The 25,086-nt window shown below is 34.3% G+C and overlaps 1 protein-coding gene across 4 annotated transcripts in view; it reads left to right on the plus strand.

Annotated features, from left to right (window-relative positions):
* Scn2a (sodium voltage-gated channel alpha subunit 2) overlaps window positions 1–25,086 on the plus strand; it is a 167,314-nt gene that overhangs the window by 92,611 nt on the left and 49,617 nt on the right. For all 4 annotated transcript variants that reach the window (XM_074070999.1, XM_074071002.1, XM_074071000.1 and 1 more), the window contains exons 11-15: window positions 317–604; window positions 11,157–11,504; window positions 14,720–14,852; window positions 19,101–19,339; window positions 24,545–24,718. In XM_074070999.1, coding sequence (XP_073927100.1) covers window positions 317–604; window positions 11,157–11,504; window positions 14,720–14,852; window positions 19,101–19,339; window positions 24,545–24,718 — 1,182 coding nt within the window. The remainder of the gene's footprint in view (window positions 1–316; window positions 605–11,156; window positions 11,505–14,719; window positions 14,853–19,100; window positions 19,340–24,544; window positions 24,719–25,086) is intronic.

A 25,086-nucleotide genomic window follows, 5' to 3' on the forward strand; every position in this document is an offset into this window, starting at 1 on the left:
ACGTTGAATTCTTTTCTTCTTAAAATAGTGTTTAAATAATAGAAAAAATATTGTAATACTGAATGTCTTGTTCATAGCACTAGATGATTAGAATGTGAGGCCAGTGCTTAAAGCTGCTCATCATTCAGTGTCATATTCTACACATAGTTGATTTTATTCTTTGAATAGTCTAATGAAAATGCTGCTTTCCAAAATAGAACAAAATGGAGAATTGATTTTCAAGATTGTATTCATTATAAGAAAGATAAGTGAATCAGTACATAAATAACTTTTTTAAAGTTTCTGCTCAGTTAATATTTACTTTGTGCCACTCTAGGCTGCAGCAGCAGCAGCTTCTGCTGAATCCAGAGACTTCAGTGGTGCTGGCGGGATAGGAGTTTTCTCAGAGAGTTCTTCAGTAGCATCAAAGTTGAGCTCCAAGAGTGAAAAAGAGCTGAAAAACAGAAGAAAGAAAAAGAAACAGAAAGAACAATCTGGAGCAGAGGAGAAGGAAGAAGGAGTCCGAAAATCTGAATCTGAAGACAGCATAAGAAGAAAAGGATTCCGTTTTTCCTTAGAAGGAAGTAGGCTGACATACGAAAAAAGATTCTCTTCTCCACACCAGGTAAAAATGTTAGTCTACCTAAATTGCAATTTTGCAACCAAATTTTTTAAAGAATATGCCAGAATTTGGTGGAGCAAAAGCTGCATTTTTCCTGGATGCTTTTGAAATGGTAATGGATAAGTGTTTAGGTTGCCACTTCAGAAATATTGTGAGTTTACAATGTTTTGGAATCCCAGGAAGGAATCTTTAGATCCTAATAGACTTGGGGAGGTTTATGGTTTTGAGGTTTTGTTAAAGACTTGAGCCTCCCTGGGCAGTCTTCCAATGATTGCCTTATGGTTCTCATCCCTTCTTAGCTACTGGACTTGGACCCAGTGAACTATGGGTTTTCTGAGTGGCAGGTGCCCGAAAGCGGACCAGAGATGCTTGCAGACCATCCAAGTGGTTGTTCCCATCCATGTGCACATGTCACCTGCAGAGTGCATTCCTCATGCCCTTGTTTCAAAGGGAGCCGAAGTATTTTTTTTTCCTAAAAATATAGCAAAAAATCTTAACTAGCCATGTGCTGAGGCAAAATTATATGACAATTAAATAAGCAATGATGTTTAATTATACTTTATCTATGTGTCCCTTGTTAAACATAGGACTTGTGGAATTTATATACTGCAGAAAATGCTCACTAGATGCCTCTGGCTTATGTACCCATTCAAGCTGTAGAAAACTTAAAATTTAGGATCCTTAATTGTCTTTAAAATTACCAAGATTATACAGAGCCTCAGAGAATAATTTCACCAGGAGTGAAACCTTAATATCCATGAATAAGCAATAACAATATCACAGCATTGATGGTGATGATAATGCTAATACTTATAAATTGCATTATTACTTGTAATATAAATTCATTTAAACCCCTCATTACAATCCCACATATATAGTTTAACTTTCAACCCAAATTTTCAGATATGAAGAGAGGAGAGACTGTGTGCTTTGCTGAGTGTTGATTTTATATTTCTTCCCTTCTTTTTTCTTTCCTTCCTTCTTTCATTTTTGCACATGCATTTTTACTAATGTGTATTAATTATATAAAATAATGGGTTTCAATTTGATAATTTTCATATATGCAAATAACCTGCTTATATCATTCACCTACCATAACCCTCTCTTTTCCCCATCTTCCCTCCCCTCTTTTCCTATTCTCTTCCCAATTAGTCTGCCTTCTGCTTTCATGTCTTTTTTTTTCTTTAATCTAGATTCCCTATATGAGAAAAAAAACTTGTTTCTTTCTGAGTCTGGCATATTTCACTTAACATGATAATCTCGTTTCATCCATTTTCCTGCAACCAACATAATTTCATTCTTCTTATAGTTGAATAATAGTCCTTTGTTTATGTATACCACAATTTCTTTATCATTCATTCAGTGTTGGGCAGTGAATAGTGCCACAACAAACATGAGTGTATTCCTTTAGATATATACACATAAGTGGTATAGCTGGATCATGTGTTATTTCTATTTTTAGATTTTGAAGAACCTCCATACTGATTTCCATAGTGGCTGGATTAGTTTACAAGCCCATCAGTTATGTATAGTTGTTCCTCTTCCTGGAATCCTTATGAGCACTTGTTTTTTGTTTTCCTGATGAGTTAGCCATTCTAGCTGGGAGGAGATGGAATCTCAATGTCATTTTGATTGGCATTTCTCTGATGGATAAGGATGCTGAACACTTTTTCATGTATATATTAGCCATTGGTACTACTTCTTTTGAGAACTATTTGAGCTCATTTACTAAATGGACTATTTGCTCTTTGGGTGTTTAATTTTTTGAGATCTTTATATACTCTGGATATTAATCTGTGTTGGACAAATATCTTTCTGTAGGCTGTTTCTTTTTTCTGGAAACTTTTCTAGGTTGTGCAGAAGCTTTTTAATTTGATGCAAAACTATTTGCCAGCTCTTGCTATTATTTCCTGAGCAATTGGAGTCTGATTTAGAAGGTCATTGCCTATACCTGTATTTTAAAGTGTTTTTTCCTGTTTTCTTCTGGTAATTTGAAAGTCTCAGGTCTTTGATTCACTTTTGACTGGTTTTTTTACACAGGGTGAGAGATAAGGATCTAGTTGAAAATAACACCATTTGTTAAAGAGACTCTCTTTTCTCCAGTGTATGTTTTTGTTCATTCTAAAACATTTTTATTTGTGTACATTAATTGCAGAGGCTTCATTGTGATATTTCCATACATGCATATACTGTACTTCAGTCAACTTCATTCTTTCATCACCCTCTACTTTTGCCCTGCACCCACCTTTGTTGAGATCCAGATGGCTGTAGCTGCCTGGATTTATTTCTGGGTCCTCTACTCTATTCCACTTGTCTGCATCTCTAATTTTGTACCAGTACCATTCTGTTTTTGTTTCTATGACTCTGTAGTATAATTTGAAGTCAGGTATTGTAATACCTCCAGCATTTCTCTTTTTATTCAAGATTGTTTTGGCTATTTGGGCTCTTTTGTGCTTCCACATGATTTGGGGATTTTTTTTTCATTTCTGTGAATAATGTCACTAAGATTTTAATGGAGATTGCATTGAGTCTGTAGACCAATTTCTGTAATTTCATAATATGAATTCTGCTGATCCATGAACATGTGAGGTCTTTGCATCTTCTAATGTCTTTTTCAATTTCTTTCTTTGGTGATTTATAGCTTTTAGTTTAGAGATCTCTCACCTACTTGGTTAGGTTTATTACTGGGTATTCTAATTATTTGAGACCATTATTGATGAGATCATTTTCCTGATCTCTTTCTTAGAATGTTTATTGTTCATGCATCAAAAACCTTTGATTTTATATCCTATTTTGCTGAAAGTGTTTATCAGATCTGATAATTTCCTAATTATCTAATGTATATATTATAATAGATTTCTAATTTTCTAATATATATATGAATAGGTTGACATCGAATAACAATGGGAGGAGTTAAAACCCTTCTTTCATTCTTGGTTTTATAGAAAATGCTTTCAGTTTTTTCCACATTTACTATAATGTTGTCTTAGTTTTGTCATATATAGCCTTTATCATGTTAAGAAAGGATCCCTCTAGTCCTTATTTCTTCAGGGTTTTATTATGAAGGGATGTTGAATTTTGTCATAGACTGTCTTCTATATTTTTCAATTTATTGGAAAATAAGTTGTCAAATATTCTCTAATAATCTTCTAGATTTTAGTGAAAACTTGTAATATCCCCTTTTTCATCTCTAATTTTATTAATCTGGATGTTCTCTTTCTTTAGTTTGGCTAAGGGTTTGTCATTCTTATTTATCTTTTCAAAGAACCAACTTTTTGTTTCATTGATCCTTTGTATTATTATTTTAGCCTTCATTTCATTAATTTCCACGTTAATCTTTATTATTTCTTTCCTAACTTTTGGTTTGCGATCTCTCTGATTATTTAATGTAGCTATCATAGCTATCAACTTCCCTCTGTCCTCTGTCTTTGCGGTATCACAAGGTTCTGATAAATTGCGTTTTCATTGTCATTTGACTCTAGGAATATTTTAATTCCTCTCCTGCTTTGGGCAGTGACCTACTGATCCTTCAGAAGTAGATTGTCCATGTGTTTGCATGGTGTCTATAGTTTCTCTTGATTTCTAGTTGTATTCCACTATAATACAATAAGACACAAAAATATTTCAACTTGTTTATAGTTGTTAAAACTTCCTTTGTAGACTAAACTGTGATCTATTTTGGAGAAAGCTTAATCAACTGCTGAGATGATATGTATTTTATAATTATTGGATGAAATATTCTGTAATTCTGTGTTAAAATATTTTGATCTATGTTTCAGTTTACTCTGAAGTTTCTTAGTTGATTTTTTGGTATGGATGATCAATCTATTAATGAAAGTGAGACACTAAAGTCACCCAATATTATTGTATGTGGATCTGCTCCTTTATGTACAATAGTGTTTCTTTATGAAATTTGATGCACAAATTTTTGGTAAATATACACTTGTAATTGTTATAATTAATGAAGATTTATTGGAGTTCTCTTTTTTTGGTGGTGCTGAGGCTTAACTCAGGGCCTCACGCTTGTTCAGCAGGTGCTCTACACTTAAGCCATTCTGCCAGTGTTATAATTGTTATATCTTCTTGATGAATTGTTCCTTTTACACTGTGTAGTCATCCTCTTTAGTACTTCTAATTTTAGCTTGATGTTGGCTTTGTCAGCTGAATATAGCTACTCCTTACTTTCTGATTCTGTTTGCTTTTAATATCATTTCCATCCTTTCACTTTTAATCTGTGTATATCTTTGGCAGTGGGGTGAGTTACTTACAGATAGCAAACAGATCTTGTTTTATAATCCATTCAGCCAATTTATGTCTTTTAATTGGAGGGTTAAGATCACATACATTTAGGGTTATTATTGGAAGGCATATATTAATTTCTGCCATTTTAATCTTAGAGGTTTGCTGATTTACTGAGTTAATAATGTTTGGTTCTTTTCTAATTCTTATTTATCTAGTCTTTCAATGAGATTTGTTCTTTCCTGAACCCACGTGATTGTGTGTATCATTCTTTTCTGTGTACATTATTCCCTTAAGTATCTTCTGCAATACTGGATTAGTGGTCATACATTGTTTTAGTTTATGCTAATCACAGAAGGTAAATATCTCTCCTTCAATTTTAAGAGAAAACTTTTCTGGATATAGTAATCTTGGTTCATAGTTATTTTCTTTCAGGTGTTGAAATACATCAGCATATGCTTTCTTATAGGGTTTCTATTGAGAAATCTGCTATAATTATTATATGTAACTTGGTATTTTTCTCTTGAAGCTTTCAGTATTTTTTTTCCTTGTTCTGGACTTTGAAATCTTTACTATGATGTAACCTGGCAAGTTTCTTTTCTGCTCATATCCACTTTGGGTTCTGTGCTTAGATGTTGATATCTTTCTCTGGATTTTGGAAGTTTTCTTCTATAATTTCATTGAACAGATTCTCAATGTTTTTATTCTGTATCTTGGCTTCCTCTTCTACACCAAATATTCACAGCTTTGATCTCTTAATCATGTTCCAGAGGTTTTGAATATTGTGTCTGATACTGTTTCTTCCACCTGGTCTAGTCCACTGGTAATGCTTTCAATTGAGTTTTTCATTTGATATATTGAGTTTTCACTTCTAAGTTTTCCTTTTTTCAGAATCTCTATCTCTTTACTGAATTTCTCATCCAAGTTGCTTTGTTTCCTGTTCAAGTGTTGAATTGACTTCTTCGCTTCATTCATCTGTCTATTTGAATCCTACTTGAGGTCACTGATTCTTAAAACTGGATCTGAATTCTTTGCATTTCAAGCATTTCAATACCTTTGGATATTGAATAATTGTGAATTTTTAGATAAGCATTCTGCCTTACTTTTTCATATTTTTGTGTTTCTGTGTTGTGATTTCAGTATCCTTTAGTTTGGACATCTCCTTAGGTGTTGTATGGAGTCTTCTTAGTGAGCAGCCTTCTCTTGGACTCAATTGCCAGTACACTCAGATGACAAAAACAAACCCCTATAACAGTAAAAACACTAAAACAAATCAGGTATAGAAATATAATAAAAACCAACTAAAGAAAACCACCACATCATCAATAACCATAGAAGAAGGGGACAAAAATAATGTAGAATAAACTGAAGTTAAAATTTAATAAAGGTAGGCAAAATAATAATAAAATAATGAAATAAAGAAGGGGATAGGGAAAAGAACAAAAGAAAGAAGAAGAAACATAAAAGAGATAAAGGAAAAAAAGAAAAGCAAGAAAAGAATGTGAGGCAGAGGAAAAGAATGAGATAAAAAATCCAGTTACAAAATCAAGAAAAATATATAACCAAAATTAGATTAAAAATAGGAATAAAAATGGAAACAAAGATTTTTAACAATATAATAAAAACAGTATTAAGATATAATAGTAAAAAAGAAAAATTATGTAGAAGATAAAGAATTAAAGAAGTTTCTTTTTGAGTCCTCTAATATTGGAATCCCCAGATTGGGGAGGGAGATAGTGGGTTACATCTGAAGTCTGTTGTGGTTCCTATGTTCCCACTGCACAGGTTGGCACTGTATGCACACTGAGTCAAGGACATGTTGTCAGCAGCAGGGCTACATTTATTTTACAAGCTTCTTTTCTTTGCTTATTATTGGCCACTGCTTATCCCAAACAAGCTTTGAAACCTGTGGTCAGACAGGTTCCCATTAGATCAAGAGATTCTCATCAGTGAATCTAGGAGAGCAAATGTCTATGCCACGGGGTACTTCCCAAGTGTACCAGGAAGTGGGGAAAGCAGACAGAGCACTAAGTTCTGCCCTGGAGGAAGAGACCTGAGCGAACTGGACACCACTTGCTGATCTCGGGGTTTTCAGATCTTTCCCAGCAGTAAGCCACCCTGTGAGAAGGAAGCTGGGGAAATCCAGCAATATGCCAGGACTGAGTTCAAACCTATCTGTCTCACCCAGTAGCAAACCACACGTGAAGGGGGGCAACTCTGGAGGCAGACCAGTCACCTTCCACAGGTGGCAAGGCTCAGTGAGACTGACCATTCCACTCTCCACAGCCTGATACCCCTGCTACTTAAACTTCTCAGCAGGTTGTGTCTGACCCTCTGACTCTCCTCAGCTGCCTCTCATGACTATCTCCCACCCAGACCCTGGGGCAGGGTGTTTCCAGTCTTCCTGACTTGTTCCGCATTTTCAGGTCCCTAGAGTAGTTCAATTTCAAACAATAGATCTTGTTTGAAAAGGGTGCCTGACTATAGTTCTCCAAGGTATGGGGAGCAATGCCATGGATATCTTCTTTAATACTAGTTTGTCATGTAGGAGCAGTTGTCATCAGACCAAATCTCTGCACTGGATTTGAGTCCTGTGAAATGCATGGGCTTTTCTTGCAACTAGGAACACCAGTGTGCTATCCTCAGGGCCACCTGCACTCTCCAGGCTTACTCTGTGCTTGTGGCTTTGGTTCAGGTGTTTTCTTTCTACATTATTATAATTAATGCTAACCTTGCTGCACAGTATCATTTTCACTATAGTTTTAGCTCAATGACGTTAAGTAATTGCCTAATGTCAGACAGTTATTAAGGGCTGAGACAGGATTCAAACTTTGCCTGGCATTGAAACCCTTGAACTTTTTCTTTTATCAAGCAACATCAAAAGAATATCTTTCAAAACTGATGAGGAAATTTATAATTTTATTTCATTTTAAAGATACACATATAAAGAATTATACTTACTCTTTATACCTTTTGTAGTATGAACAGTCTCACATAACGTTACATTTAATATGTGTAAATTTTTATAGATTAGCTAATTCATTCTAAATCCAAATAACATTATGAGCTAGGATAAATTCAAGTTGAAATCAAATTTAAAATAGCATTTGCTTTTAACTAAATATAAACATTTAATTTTTTCATTTTGTTGTCATAACCATTACAACCCCATTAGTAGAAATATAAATCAATTAATGTGAGTCCTTTAAAAATCAAATTCCCTTTTTAAAGTACTGGTCATTTTGCAAAGGGAAGAAAGAAGGAAAGAAGCAGGAAAAGAAGGAGGAAGGAAGGGAAGGGAAAGAAGAAAGAAAAAAACAAGGAAAGAGGAAGGTAGATTATTTCTGATTAAATCCTTACTTTTGGTCCTAAATTTGTCTAAATTATAACCTAAATTTGGTGCAATTGAAGTTTCATATCAATTGGTGCCCAGAGATTCTCTTCAATTTGCCTTATTTCAAATTCAGTAGAACTAATACTAGGCAAAATAGTGAATTCTTAAAAAGATGGACTCTGTCTCATCTCTTTCTGAAAATTTTGCTCATGATTGTAACATTTCCTCAAGTGGTCCCTTCTTCATTCCTCCGTTTCCTAGGTAGCTGGACATTATAGCTGATCACTGACTTACATGACATGGCATGTCTGCCTCAATTTGATATTTGTATCTTAAGCAGTCTCTGTATAAAAATAGTTAAGTACTTTTAAAAATAGCTAAATACTGAAAATTTTTCTCCTGATAAAGAAATAGTCAGACAAGTTAGGCAAAGAAGATGAAGAGGGAGAGTAAAAGAGAAGTGGGAGAGAGGAAAGGAAACAGAAAGAACCCAGAAATCACATTAACCCCACTCTGCAAGCCCTGGAAGTAATACTGAAAATGTCAAGTCAGATAAATATACTCAACCTGGGTGTAGTGATGGAGGGTCCATAGGATTTGTAAGATTTTTTTTCAAAGGTCACGGTCTCCAAAAGATTAAGAACTATGTAGTGACATGATGGAAAACATATTGTGTTCATAACCATTTCTGCTTTCATATTGAAACAATACATAATGTAAGCTTTTACTGAAAGATTATAATTTTCTCAGTAGAGTTGTAGAATTGTGAAATAGTTCTTAGACTTCTATTTGATTTGTAAGTGTGGGAGAGAGAAGAGGAGAAAAATCAAAGGTGCAATCTCCAATCAAATATCAATCTCACAGTATTTCATTTGAATTTATGAAACATAAGTAATTGAAATTAATTCTAATAGATGGGGTGCAATCGCTTCTCAAAAAGCTGTCACATGTAAAACTTACTTCTGAATCTTGAGAAATATTGTGTGCAATTTCATAGCTTATTTCCTCCCAACCCTCTATGGTTCTAATTGAATGGAGTACTTGTTGTTAAAATGTAAAACTCTACTAAAAGTGGCATGTATATACATACTTTTTTACTTTATTTCTTTTTAATCTTTATTTTTGAACTAATGATAACCATTAGGTCATAAATCCTATAAGTCTTATATCTGTAATATCCTCATAGCTACTTCAAAGCTCCTTGTGAAAAGAAAGAAAAAGACATGAAAGAAATTGGGTAGTCCTGGAGAGGCTTAAAAAGATAAAAGCTTATATGGAAAACAATAAAGGAAAAAGAATAACTCTTACTAATAAAGTTAATGATAGGATGAAAAACACAGCAATAAGAAAGGAGAAATTACTTTTGTTGGGGGAGCAGGTACATCTTATTTGTGGTTCTTTCTGTAAATATTAAACAGGATCACATAACAGGAGAGTGTTTAACATTTCTAGATATTTTATAGATATATACAGACATAGTTGAGAAGAATTATTACCTGAAAAGAAAATTTAAAGTATTTTTATGGTTCAGGAAATTGAAAAGCTATATGGGTATAAAATAATAATTTTATTTGGCTTCAAATCCTTTGGGGAGAAAAAGATAAATCAATCTTATTTAAATGACAAAATTAGTATTCTTTTTGTTAAGTTAATACTATTTAAATGATGAAATTAGTATTCTTTCTGTAAATAATCTAACTCAAGATAACTTAAGCAAAGAAAAGTTATTTGATCATGTAAATAATGTCTTCAAGTAGCTTTAAGAATGGCTGTATTCAGGAGATTAAATCATGTTATCACAACAAAACCTTTCTCCATATTTCAGTTCAGGTTCTTCCCAGGCAGTGGCAAGATACCCAGTGAAGCTTGGAACTTAGATCCAATATTTCCAGCAACTTCAATTGTAAAAGCACCTCTTTCTCAATCATAGTAAAAGAAAGGGTTGGCTCTCAATAAGCCATGCAGAATCCATGCTTATCCTTAATCCATTCTTCAAGCTAATAGTATAAAATACATTAATTGGCTTGGTCTGGGACATTGTCTCACTGTTAGACAGGGTTTGGGGTTAGTGCCTTCCAAGTTAAACAACCCAAGAGTTGAGGAGAACTTCTTAAGGGCCAGAGAGGTACAGTCAATTGAAAAGTGGATACGTCCAAATAAAAACAAGTGTTCACTAGAGGGAAGTTTTACTAGTAGCAAGTTGTTCTTCTCAGTGTTGTTACAGCTAAGAAAACAGCGTGATCCATGAAAGTAGTAACAAGGTCATTAATTAGAAAATGTAAGTTATTGTGATCATTCTTAGAGACAATCGGATTTTTGTTAAGAAGGTGCCCTTCAGATTTCTTGAAACAGACAGAAGCATGAAAAATCAGGGAATGAATCATACAATTATTTCAGCTTGATTTGTTTAATTTATTCATGAAAGCCATTATAAAAATATGCAATGGAAGGGAAGAAGCTGCTCCCTGTACTATAATTAAGCAGATCCACTAGCAAGATTGATTTTATTTTCCTGTGTGGGAAGATCTGCATCAGGGTGTGATCACTTGTGAGCTCTTACCGAATATATTTTTCCACTTCAAAAAATCCAAATGTAGATGTGTATTTAACTGCTTTTCATTGAATTAAGTAAAATTAGCTTTTAGAAGATGGCCTAGCAAAAATTTCAGTTCTTGGTGTCAGTAGTAAGACAAAACAATGGCATGGGAGTTCTGTGGACTATGTTAAGGCATGTGTAAAGTAGAAGAAAATGAGTGAGTAGATGAAAATGAAGGATGGGAGAAAAGGGAAAAGAAAAACAAAAGAGGTGAACCTAGTAGTGCTGGAATGCTACCTGCTATGAACAAAGGAGCCTTTGTTTCCCCTGTCCAATGAATTGACCTTAGATTAGTCAAAAGCTATGAAATCAAAGGTCAAGTCACATTTTTCAGACTCTGACTGTAATTCTGCTCATCTTTTTTCTTTTCTTTTCTTGTTATTCAGTCTTTATTGAGCATCCGAGGCTCCCTTTTCTCTCCAAGACGCAACAGTAGGGCGAGCCTGTTCAGCTTCCGAGGTCGAGCCAAGGATATTGGTTCTGAGAATGACTTTGCTGACGATGAGCACAGTACCTTCGAGGACAATGACAGCAGAAGAGACTCTTTGTTTGTGCCACACAAGCATGGAGAACGACGTCACAGCAATGTCAGCCAGGCCAGCCGCGCTTCCAGGGTGCTCCCCATCCTGCCCATGAATGGGAAGATGCACAGCGCTGTGGACTGCAATGGGGTGGTGTCCCTGGTCGGAGGCCCTTCTGCCCTCACGTCTCCAGTTGGGCAGCTCCTGCCTGAGGTGAGGCCAGTTAAAGCTGCAGCTGAGGTGATGGAAGGATGTGCAAGGCTGGTGCAGGCAGGGATGGTGGGTTTTTATTTCCATATCTAAGAATGTTTTTGATTCTGTTTTTCAAAGGCTAGGAGATGAATTTATCAAATTATAAATTTATCCCGTCAAATATTTCTACACATACTTTTCTACAAATTAATTAAACCGTAAGACAAGTCATACATATTACAACTTTACCTTTTTATTATTATTACTACAGTGGGAACTTACCAGAAGGCAACAATGTGTAATTAGTACAATGGAACTGAATGTAAGAAAATTAATATGCACAAATTATATAAATTCTCATCTTAAAGACTTTGCTGTCATTGTTCCTTTAACATGACAATTTGGTACTTCCCCTCCAAGCAGATACTATTACCAAATATATCTCTCTCTTTTCAGGTTATAGTGCTGTAACATTTTTAGCACCCAGTCAAATGACTATTATAAATTTGTGTAGTAAAGAAGTTGCTCAAAAAGTGTAGATGGTATGGAGTCACATGTTATAATTTTTAGAGCAGATTTCAGTTTTCATATAGCTGTCATGAATTCATTTTGTAAACAAACTGGCCCCAAATTGAGCACATGAAAAAGGGCTTCAACTAAATACTAGACATTTGTCAGAATATTATTGACATTTTCTTCACAGAACAAAAGACACTCTTAACATTTATATTAAATAATGTCATTTGATTACATTTTATAATTTTTTGAATCATATTAAAATCTCCTTCCTATGAACTCTATTATTAGTGGACAAATTCTCCAAAACCCCATTAAAATGATACAGAGTTAGCTTCCAGTCACCTCACAGAGGAGATTCTTGTCTTGAATTATAAAAATATTCATCAATCTGCTTCACTTTTTTCATGGGCCTCTTCCCATCCCTTTCTCCCAGAGAAAAGCAGCCTGGGAGAAAGAAAACCATGAGAAAAGTAGAGCTTTGACATGAAGGAACCAGGAACAATGAAGAGGAAATGTCAACTTTTCTTAAATAATAATTATAGCCAACTCTGTACCAGACACTGTCCACAGCATTACATTTGTGAATTCATTTAACCCTCATAACAGCCCTTTGTGATAGTTATTAATATTCTTCCCATTTTGTGGAGGAGAAAACTGAGGCCTGTGCATGTGGAGCTAAGATTTGACCCCAGGTATGCTGGCTATGGAACCTACATTCTATCCATATTGAAATACTGTCTCCCATGGAATTCCTTTAAATGGAAAAGAGGAGATGATTAAGGGAATAAACATTTGCATTAAAATTAATGTTTCTCAAAGTATCCTTCACTCACATCAGAATCTTCTGGGATGCTTCTAAAAAGTGGAGATTCACAGGCCCACTCAGACCTACTCAGAATGAAACATTGCAGACAACAAATCTGGCAATCTTTTTCTTTTCATAAGCACTGCACATGGTTCTCACATGTAATAAAGTATGACCATCACTCATCTTGATGTTCATCAAAAAGGAAAACCAAAAAGAGAAACAAAAAATTTATTTGGGTAAATACAAAGAGAAGGCCAGACTGTCAGAAATAGGCTGGCATTTGTTGCCAGTTCAAATAAATCTCCTTCCTATCAAGAGAATGCCAAAAATGCCAGAAGGCAAAATTTGGGCCTGTTTGAAGCAAAGTCTAATGTCTTCATTTTACTTCCTGCTTCTTTCCTTCCTTTAGTCTCACCAGCAGGTATTTTGTGGCAGTCACTGCACTTTTGCACAAAGGAGCTGAAGTGGCACACAAATGATGTCAGCTTTGGGAGACTTAGAAAGGGGATGACAGCAGAAAATAAACAGCTGCAGACAAATGGCACCTTCCAGGAACACAGTTTCCTCAACTTTACACATAAATTCAATTGAGACAATTTAGCTTAGAAAAAATTTCCTCAGTAATATTATTAGAGGTTTAAGAATCTATCATTAAAATTTAGACAGATCTGGAGTTCTATATATGGTTCTGCATGCAGGAGAAGAGACAAGGTAACCTTTATGTGACCTTGGTGCTTTTTTCTTAAAACTTTGCCTCTGCCAACGCCAGATATTTTAAATTCTGCAAGTCTTCATTTTTATTTAGAGAATTTTATTTTCAGAGAGAGGTTGTTTCTTTTCACATTTGATTTACTTCTGTTTTACCTTAACATTAATTTTAGATGACCTGTATGGATGTTTATCAATATTAGTGATGATCATATCATTCAGTGGAAATTTTGGTTTTAAATATATATGCACATGATATACAAGTCAATAAAGATAAAAGTAATTTTAATTGCTCACATCACAACAGGTCAAGATAGATGAATAGCATTCACATTGTTCTTCTAGAAATAGTGAAAATACTCAGGGAACTAAGAATAACTTATTTATCTTGAACACAATCAGACCTGCATTTGAAATGCTTGAGTTTTGCCCTTTGATAATTACCTTCATTGTTTGAACTTCTTAAGTAGTAATAAATGTCGACCCATCTTTAAATCCTGGTGAGTTCATTTTAGCATAGGAAAGTGTCAAATCATTCTGTTTGCTAAAAATTAAATCCCCCCAAATTGGTGTCATATCCTGAGATATGATAGAAACTCTCAAGATATGACACCAATTCGCCAAAGGATGGGCCATCTTGGATAGAGTTGTTTTGCAAATGGAAGACAAGGATATGGATTAGTTATAATTTAGTTTTGCTATTAAAAATGTTGAAAAGTGTATCTGTCTCTAATACAAGGATTTTACATCTGGAACACATTTTAGGGAACTATTATTACTGAAGCATGGGAAACTATTTTTTCATATATAAAGGTTAATGAACATATGTCTATGAAGGCCTAACAACTGAACTTAGGTGTAAATCAAGGAACGATATGTTTTAATCTGAAGCCTTCAGTCCGATTGGTTGAAATGGTGAAAGAACACCTATCCAATTGTAGACATGGTTCCTCCAGCCCAAAACTCAAGCATGGGGGAGTAGGAAAGACCACCTTGGCAAATCCAAGCATCCCAGAAGGCTGAAGACCTGATGGACTCTAAAACACTTGCCAAGAATGATAATCCCAGAAAAATCCTAATGAACTGTTTACACCTGAGAAAGTGTGGTGAACCTTTAGTCAAGTAATACCTACTATAGTCATTTGGGTTTTGCTGCCCTCAAGAATAATGTAATTTTTTTGTCTGAAATTTTGTTTATTAGGGTACGACTACCGAAACAGAGTTAAGAAAGAGACGATCCAGTTCCTATCACGTTTCCATGGACTTGTTGGAAGATCCTACATCAAGACAAAGAGCAATGAGTATAGCCAGCATTTTGACCAATACTATGGAAGGTATGTCAAAATTCTTACTCCACAGCTACTTAGTGGTACTTTGGTAATGATTCAAAGACATGTCTATAAATTTTAAGAAAATACTTCCCAACTTGTTACTATACCATCATTATTTCTTTTACTAGGTCAAAGTAAAATCCACGTATGACACATTGATCCGTCTTATTTAGAGTTTTACACTCAGCTTCCAGGAAACTGCTACAAATTGAAGGCATATTTGGAATATTTCTTTCATAATTAAGTTCTGAAGTCTTAAAGCTTTTCATGTGCATGACTTTGAAAAAAGTGAAATGATAAATGCTTGCCAGTGTGATAATGTTAACCCTTTTGAATTGTATTAACTGCTGGAGACATAAATGATAAAAATCTATCAATTTAACTGGAAATATAAGTGAAAAATGCCAACTACGGTTTGATATTCACCTCATTGAAGCCAAGTGTTCAAAATTTTATGGTCCTAGTTTTGTCTCATCCTGGCCAGAGTATTACAATACATCCACTTTCTCTTTATTTGCAGATTATATCTAAGTTGTTAAAAATGTGTTCCAAAGTCTGGATTTCATAATATCAAAATAAAGACTTTAAGGATAGACAGCTTAATCTGTGATCACTTCCTGGCTTTACCATATGTTAAATGTGTTAATTTGTGATTTAAATTTTGTTTTTCTCACCAGTAAAATATGGATAATGATGTTTAGACATAAAGTTGTTATAAGGATTAAGTAAGTCATCATATCTAAAGCATTATGTATTTGGCATGCAGAAGAGAGTCAATAAATATTATCACTAGTAATTATTCTCTTGTGCTTTTGTAAGTTCACGTTTTTGCCTTTTCATGCTGTAAGTGAATTCAAACAACTGTCATCTTCAACTATTTGAAAAGTACTTTTATGTAAAATGTTTTCTATTCTTCCCTTTTGCCCATCTCTTCCCATCTCTTCTGATTTTCCCTTCCTATTTTCACATAAAATATAATCTATCTCTCTGATTTTACAACTCTTCCTTGCCCCCTTTCCCACATGTGAAAGTATATTTGTGTGTGTGTTTTGTATGTGTGCGTTGTGTGTGTGTGTGTCAAAGGAGAAAGATAAAATAATTAGAATGGGATTGAGAAATAGTGAGTCTGTGCATGCCTTTCTTGATGTTAGTTTCTCTTGTGATTGGTTAGATACTTAGAATAATTCCTTCCCAGTCTGAATGCAAAGATTCCATGATATTAATGCAAATACCCCAACGTCTAAAGTTATAGCCAGAAAAAAAAATTACAGCGTAGTTGACTTTTTACATCACAAACATGACAGTATTACAATACCCAGTTTTCATAATGTCCTAATGCAGTGTCAGGAATCTTTTCACTGATTTCAATGAAATATTAAACTCTAGTACGTTCTTCCCCAACCTCGCCTGCATTAGCTTGCACTCCTTCTTCCCCCCCAGCTGCCAGTAGCTTGCTCCTCCCTATCCCTCCAGGTAAATCTTTTGAAGATTCTCTGGGCTTCTGCTCCTTGCCATAGCAAAACCACTGAGGGAGCTGCCAGTGGTTCTGCTACCGATGTCAGCAGCATGTCTGCTCCCCCAAGCAGGAAGTAGAGAAGGAGACAGGGTAAGTCTAAACCAACAGTCATACTTTGCACTTCTGATAGCATTAAGTTTGAGCTAACATAAGAAATTATTTTAGCAACCATCACAAGATTGGACTTGTTCACAACACTCACATCTTCCTCCATGGAAATGTCTCACGGAGTTACTTGGGATGAAAAAGATGTTCTAGGAACAAGGAGCTTAGGAGGCAACAGGCTGAGTGTTTTGTTTTTAATTTCTGCCGCACCTCTGTGAGAGCCAATGGCTTTGTGTTTTTGTGAAAGACAAGTGGTTAGCTTTTATTCTGTTTTGCATTGGTTTGTAGAATGAAAGCCTGACTTTTCTTTATTCAGTTATAGCTGAACACTTTGAATGTGGCATTGATCAAGGTTGGTTGGCAGCAATATTTAGCACATACATAAATCCTGAAGCTGACTTTAAAACAGTACTTTTGTTCCTGATAATGCTGGGGAGGTTTCTTGGTTGTTATAATCTGTTTATTTGAAGGTTATTTCTTCTCAGATTTAGTCTACCTTCCTTCTTTATGAACCAGGCTCATTAATCCGGTTGGCAACTATTGTTTTCCTTCTTTTTAACTACAGCCAAATCTTCATTGTCCTTAGCAATGAATAGTCTCGAGCTTAAAGAAGCAGTAGTGGATGGACAGAAAGGAATTCTTTGCTTTTTAAGCTTATTTTTAAATGCAAAACCATATAGAAATATTTTCTGGTCATACCTTTTTGAAGGATCTTGGGGAATGAGGTGAGGCAAAAACACTAGAAGAATCAAGGTGAGCCAGCAAAAGATACAAACATAGCTGTGAAAGGTTTTCAGTCTGACAACCCATGCAGGAATAATGGAGAGGTGGCTGTAGTTCTCCTGGATGCTTTGTTACAAAGTGTAAGATTCTCTGTTTTGGAATGAATAACTGAATGATTTTATTTTAGAACTTAAAACAATTTTGTTCCACTTTTTCCTGGTGTCAAGATGAAAAATACCTGCTGAATTTCCCCTTCTGAACTTTTCTCTGATTTATGTTTTCTATGTTATACCTGTTTGCTTCTCTTTATCTACTAAGTCATAGCTAGTGTAAATTTCTTAAAAATTTTCTCTGACAATATACAGGCTTTGTGAGATTTTGTAGTTTCTCTTTTACTAATCATTGTAAATGATATTTCCTTTTTATCTTCGGGGCAAGTATGAGGCTATTTGGGGGTCTTTAAAGTGTCTACAAAGTAACTAATGCATAACCATTATATTTATGTTTCTTCCCTGACTTACGACTCAAAAATTCTTTATAGTTGGCCAAATTACATTTTAAAAGAAATGGAAATAAAATATTCACTTGAAGAATTTCAACATCCAAAGAGACAATTGAAGAGTGACCTTTAATAAAATTTAGAAATAAATAGTAAATCAATTTATTCTAAGGAAGTGATAAACTTTATAGTGTTAATAAGTAGTTAATAAACATTAGCAGACAAAAAAAATATCATCAAGCCACTTCCTTCTTTATAAAATTTAGTTCATATGAGGTGTGGAGGGATTTTCTAGTAATACTAAAGTGAATGACCAGAGTTGATTATGCCATGGATGAAAAAAGAAGAAACCTTCCATCCATTTCAGTGTTAAGTAGTGATGTTCCCATGCTTGGATAAGCAGGTAATATGGTGTACAATAATGATATTGGAAGAAAACAACCAATTTTGTATTCCTTCTCACTCAGGAGTATGTTAAGAGACCATCTTATCAAAAGAAAATGGGTATATAATTTTCTACTTCCTAATTATCCAAAAGTCTGATAATACTTAGCAAATATGTATTGTCTTAAAAGTGTATGCACTGCTTGCTTCTCTCTGGAATTTATTTAGTTTTCTTAAATTTTTTAAGATGAAATTTTATGTCATGGCTTTGATATGATATAGATTTCAGTGCACTAAAATAAATGCATGCCATGAAAATGTATGGATTCTATGTGTGATCTCTTAAAATCAATTTGCATTTTATTCACACATTTATTTCATACATAAATCTCATTTTGTGAAATGTTGATTTACTCTAATAATAAGGACTTCCATTTTTTAGGTTAGGTATTTCCTTTCCTTTTGTGCCCTCTAGTTAAATTGAGGTATGTAGATAGAGATCAGGGACCTTCTATCAAATGAAGCCTAATATTAATAGGAGACTTTTTAACTGAAAATAGTAACACCAAAAGAATTATCTCATTAGAACCTCCCAAAGTACATCTAATCAAAGAAACTGAGTTCAACATAGTTGATTAAGGTTTTTAACATATCTCCTAAGAAGTATTCAATAATATAACATATACCTCTTGCTATATCTCAACATTGATGGGCTTTAAGTATTTGTAATAGAAAGTCCTGCCACTTCTAGTGGTTTGTATATAATTATCAAAAGGCTTAATATTGCAGAAAGAATCTTGGAAACTATGGTTACCTGAGAAAAATTTAGAATGTGTACTCGCCTTTCTGTACTCACCCTTCCTGTGACAACTCCATCAGAAGCTTTTTCTGGTTCTTTCAGGAAATTAACCTATAACACTTTTCAACAACTTCGGATTTTTCCAAAATTGCTTTTAGTTTAAACCAATAATTGCTTAATAGAAAGTTAACAGTTTTCATGAGTATTCTAACTTTTTTCTTCCAGAACTTGAAGAATCCAGACAGAAATGTCCACCTTGCTGGTATAAGTTTGCTAACATGTGTTTGATTTGGGACTGCTGTAAGCCATGGTTAAAGGTGAAACACCTGGTCAACCTGGTGGTGATGGACCCGTTTGTGGACCTGGCCATCACCATCTGCATTGTCTTGAACACACTGTTCATGGCCATGGAGCACTACCCCATGACGGAGCAGTTCAGCAGTGTGCTCTCTGTCGGGAATCTGGTAAGACTCCTTGGGACCTCCTCTTCCCATTGAAAATGTTCATGATTGCCTTTGTTAATTTCATGTGTCACTCTCAAATAAAACATCAACTAACTGGCGTTGCTCACAAAGACAGCAAAATTTGCAATCCTTTTTTAATAATAAAAATATATTGCTACTCTTAAACCTAGTGCAGAAGATTCAGAGATTTTTATTTGGAATTTGACTTGGAATTGAATTTAAATTGCTCATTCATTAGAAAGATGATTGAGGGTTATGGGTTTATGATAATAGTTCTGACATATTTCAAAGGAATTTAGAATAGATTCTTTAGAATATGCTTATTGTAAAATAGGCCAACTTAGAAAATTTTGAAATGTCATTTGCAAATAATCTGATAATGGGTCCTCATGCACTATTGGTGAGAATTTAAATTAGTATAGACTTTGCAGAAAACAGTATGGAGATGCCCCTCTGACACAAAAATAAAACTAGCATATAACATTTCAATTCCACTGCTGGGTAAATAGCCAAAACGAACAAATTTAGTATGTCAAAAAGAAAAATGCACTTCCAGGTTATTGCAGTGGTATTCACCACAGCCAGGAAATGGAAACAACTTTGTGTCCATCAACTAGTGAAAGGATAAAGAATATACAGGATATGTATAGCAATGAAATACTTAATTTGGCCACAAAAAGGATTGCAACTAGGTGGATTGAATTGGGGGGGGAGGTTACTATGTTAAGAGAAATAAGCCAGGAGTGAAAGACAAGTCTCACATGATCTCACTAATATCTGGAATCTGAAAAAGTTGAGCTAACAGAAGTTGAGATCAGAGGCAGGAGAGAGAGGAGGAAGAGAAGTAGTTTGGCCGAAGTTTACTAAATGATAGTTATGTAAGAGCCATAGGCCTTGGTGTTTATTTCAGACTCTAGATAATGATGATGTACTGAAAACATCTAGAAGAAAGGATTTTGAGTATTTTACCACAAAGAAATAATAAATGCTTGAGGGGACAGGTAAGTTTACCCTAATTCAGCCTTACACAATGTGTACATATAAAACATCACATGGGTATTCCAAATGCGCATATAGTTTTTATGTCGATTGTAAAAACTTACAAAATGAATAAAATACTTAGTAAAATGTTAAAAGAAGAAAATCTAAATAAATTCATAACAAGTAAAAATTAAAATGATAATCAAAGGAAAGCCTGGGCTCAGATAGTGTCACTGTTGAATTTTCCCAAATGTTAAATGAAGAGTTAACATCATACCTTAACTTACTCTTCCCAAAATAGAAGAGAAGGCAATATTCCTAATTTTAGGAGAACAAAATTATCTTGATATCAAACTCAGATAAAAACATTAGATGAAAAGAAAGCTATATACCAGCTATGTCCTCATGAGAAAAATATAAAACTCTTCAACAAAATATAAGTAAAACCACCTACACATCATATTTGGATTGTTGAATTTCATACCTTGACCATATGGCACTTATTGCAGTAATGCAAGGTTGAAACAAGATTAAAAATTAGTAAATGTAACATATCATATTAGTTTAAAAACACAGTCATCTCAATAGAAGAAATCACTTGTTAAACTCCAACTATTTCATGATAAAAACATTCATCAGCTTTAAAATGGAAGGAAACTTCATCAACCTGATAAAGGCCATACAAAAGGACCCCACACCTATTATTACACTTAATAGCAAAATCAAATGCTTTCACTTTGAAATCAGGAGCAAGACAAGGACAAGGATGCCGGTTTTTGTTACTTCTCTTCAACATTGTATTGAAGACTATCCAGGGCAATGAAGCAAGAGAAAGAAATAAATGACATCCAGATTGGAAAGAAAGATGTAAAACTCTATTCACAGATGGCAGGACCTTATATTTAGAAAGTACTATGATATACACACGCAAAGTGTTAGAACTAATAAGTGATTTCATTAAGGTTACAGAATACAAGATCAATACCCCAAATCAATTATATTCCTATAGACTAGAAATGAACAATCTGAAAATGAAATTAAGAAAATTTTATTTGTGGTAGGACCAAAAAAAGGTTAAATTCTTAGCATTAAATTGAACAAAATAGGGATGGAGGTATAGCCTCCAGCAAAATAATTATTGTAACTACATGAACTTATTTTCTTTAATATATAAAAACCCACATACTGCTTAGCATTAATTTAGCAAATTATTACAAGTCATCTACACTGAAAACTACAAAAACATAACTGCAAGTAATTTCAAATGATTTAAATGAATGAATTTTATCTACCATGTACATACAATGGAAGATTTAACATTATTAAATCCATATTATTGATTCAGGATTATTAACAAATCAGTTCTTCCCAAATTCATCTCCCAATCCCTGTCAAAATCTCAGCAGAATTACTTTGCAGAAATTATTGACTTGACTTTAAAATTTATATAGAAGTGTGTGGGACTTAAAATTGCTAAAACAATATTGATAAAAGAATAATGAAAAAATTACCTTACCTGGCTTTAGGACTTCTTATAATGCTACCTTAATCAAGAATCTGTAGTATTAGCATATGCAAAGATATTATTGGAACATAACGCAGAGTTCTTAAGTCGATCCAAACTATATGTCAATAAAGTTTTGATAGAAACACCAAATAAATTGAATAGAAAAAAAGAAATGTTACCAACAAAATTTCTGTAATACTTAGATAAATATATGGGGAAAATGAATTTCACCTCCCGTCTCAAATTACCTGTAAAAATCAATATGGAGGGAAGCAGTAGTGTGGAAGTTAAAACAGTAAAGTTTCCAAAGTAAAACATAAGGGGTATCTTTGAGAACCTGGAGTATGCAAATATACTTGGAAATCAGACAAAATAAGTGTTGTGTGTTAGATTTTTTTTTAAATGAGAAAAAAATACTAAATTTGTAATGCATGTGTGGGTATATTTCCATTTGAAGCATTCAAGAGATATTTGGGGAAATCACTGATTCTTGGTGATTTGATGCCTTAGGTAGAGAGAGGTTCCTTTTACTGAATTAAGAAATATAAGAGAAACAAGGTTGTACAAACGAAGTGATGAGGTGAATTTTGTACCTTTAAGTTTGAAGCATCTGTGACGTAGTTATGCAAATGAAGATATTGAATTTCAGGTGAATATGTAGTTTATAGCATAGGTGTCATGCTTGAACAGGAAAATGGATTTCAAAATATAGGGTTTTTTGGTTTTAAGGTAATATATTATAAAAGGAAAAATTAGGTTTAAAGGGTCTTAGAGAGACTGAATTTCAGTAATGAGTAATTTGTTAGGGGAAGAACAGCAAGTAAAATCATTTAAGGAGGGATTAATTTATAAAACTAAAAACAGAAAATATATTGGTAAACAAGGAACATAAAACAATATTAAAAACTTCTAAAAGTGCAGTTTATGTAGTAAAACTTTTAATTAGGTCAAGTGATGGTGATGCTGGTTATATTGATGAGGTTGGTGAAAGTAGTTTATGTTGATTGATGGCTTGTGGAGTGTTAAAGGAACAGAAAAACAAAAACAAAAACAAACAAACAAAAACCCTGAGACTTGTAACAAAGTTTATTTGTGCAAGAGAAAGAGGTTCTAGCACTGGGAAGCATGTGCAGGTTATCTTGATAGCCAGAGAAAAGAAAAAGATATACAGAAACAATGTGGTTATGTTTTGGCAGCTTTCAGCCTCTGATTGGCTGGATGATCATCTTGAGATTGGCAAAGACTCGATAGCTTGGTTACAATGGTGTATTCTTAGGTTAGGTTACAATTTGTTTACAAATTGAGGTAGGTTGCCCAGTTCACTATGTATGGAGATCACTTTGGGCCACACCTACCCTTGAATCCAGAGGCCAGTTTAGGTAAAATCAATTTTAGTTGAATAGGAGTAAATTGAAAAATGTAACTAAAGAGTTTAAATAAGTACGCAATCTTTTAAAGAAATTTGTCTATAAGGAGATGCTAAGTGATGGCAGCAGGAGGAATTGAGTGCAAATAGTTTATTTGCCAAATGTGGTGGTATTTTCAAGATGGGAGGGAATGAGTGTCTGTTGCTTCTTGAAAAATTCCAATAGAAAGCAGCCAGAGTAAGGTCAATTGATAAAGTAAATACCTTGTGAAGTCCAAAGAGACACACAACACAAATAGAGAGATTAGCTCAAAACAGGAGCACTACTTTCTTTTTAACAAGAATTAAAAAATAAAGTATGGACGTGGATGAAAATGGTTTGATACAGGGAAACACAAAGTTCAGGCTCAGGTTGACTATGGGAAGTACTGAGAGCATAGGAAATGGAAAAATGAAGATAATGAAGGAGAATTAGATAATAGTAGAGAGTAGAAATGGAGACTGGGAAGTGTGCCTTCCCTTTTGCCATGAAAATAGGGGGTTTTGTTTTGCTTTGTCTAACATCCTCACCATCTATGGGGTTATTATTTACCATATTTATTACAACTTACATAAAGTCTCCTTAGCACTAGTTTTAGCTACAGGACTGTGAGAGGAACTCAGTCCATTGTATTGATGACTAAAGTCGGCACTGATGGTGTTTGGTGAGGTCGTGGAGACCTAGAGAGGTCAAAGGCAAGGCCAAGCAGTTGATCGCAATTTCCATGTTTTATGTAAAAAAGATGAAGTACTTTTGTCTGAATTCATGTACTGTTTGACTGATAATACTTAGACAGCAAGTAAATACTGGTTTAAACACAAACCATTTGCGAGCACAATTTGTTATAGCCAAACATTTCATTTGATTTTACATTTTTGGCAGTACTAAGGGTTAAACATAGGGCCTTGCACTTTACCAGGCAGGTGCTCTACCACTTGAGACACTCTATCAGCCCTTTTTGCATTGGTTATTTTTGAGATGAGGTCTCATTTTATATCCAAGCCAGCACAAACCTTGATTCTCCTATTTGTGCCTTCTCATGTAGCTGGGATGACAGACAAGCACCACTGTGCTCAGTCATTGGTTGAGATAAGGTCTCTTGTACTTTTTGCCTAAACTGGCCTCAATCCACAAACCTCCAAATCCCCGCCTCCTACATAGTTAGAATTACAGGCTTGAGCCAACAGCGCCTGGCCCAAACCAGTTTTTAAAATTCGAAAGTTAATGTTGATTTGTTGGTCAATAATTGCTTAAAAGTTATTCACTTTTTAGGAGTACTTACACATGTAATAAACTACATTTCTCATTTAGGTCTTCACTGGAATCTTCACTGCAGAAATGTTTCTCAAAATCATTGCAATGGATCCATATTATTACTTTCAAGAAGGCTGGAATATTTTTGATGGTTTTATTGTGAGCCTTAGTTTAATGGAACTTGGTTTGGCAAACGTGGAAGGATTATCAGTTCTCCGATCGTTTCGGCTGGTAAATTAACTAGACGTGCTCATAATACTTATTTTTATAGTTAATTTAATTCATTTTCATTCTTATCTGATAATAGTTTCAGAATTTTTTTTCATAATTACAATGTTATTTGAAAGCAATTCTGAAACAAACTGGATTGCCTCTCCACTGGATTGTAGTTCCTTCTTCATCATAGCTTTAGTTTATTCAAATGAACAGTCAGCAGTTCTCTCCTCAGTAATCAAATACAGTTCTAATGGAGAGTGAGAAAAAGGGAATCACAGGTAAATTCAAATCACAAACACACCATAGTAATCCCAGTTCTTTGAGGTTTGTATCACCATGCACGATGCTTCCTTCATTGAGATGTAGGACAGTTTTCCCTATCA

This window comes from Castor canadensis, chromosome 4 (assembly GCF_047511655.1).
Source record: "Castor canadensis chromosome 4, mCasCan1.hap1v2, whole genome shotgun sequence".
Lineage (NCBI taxonomy): Eukaryota > Metazoa > Chordata > Mammalia > Rodentia > Castoridae > Castor > Castor canadensis.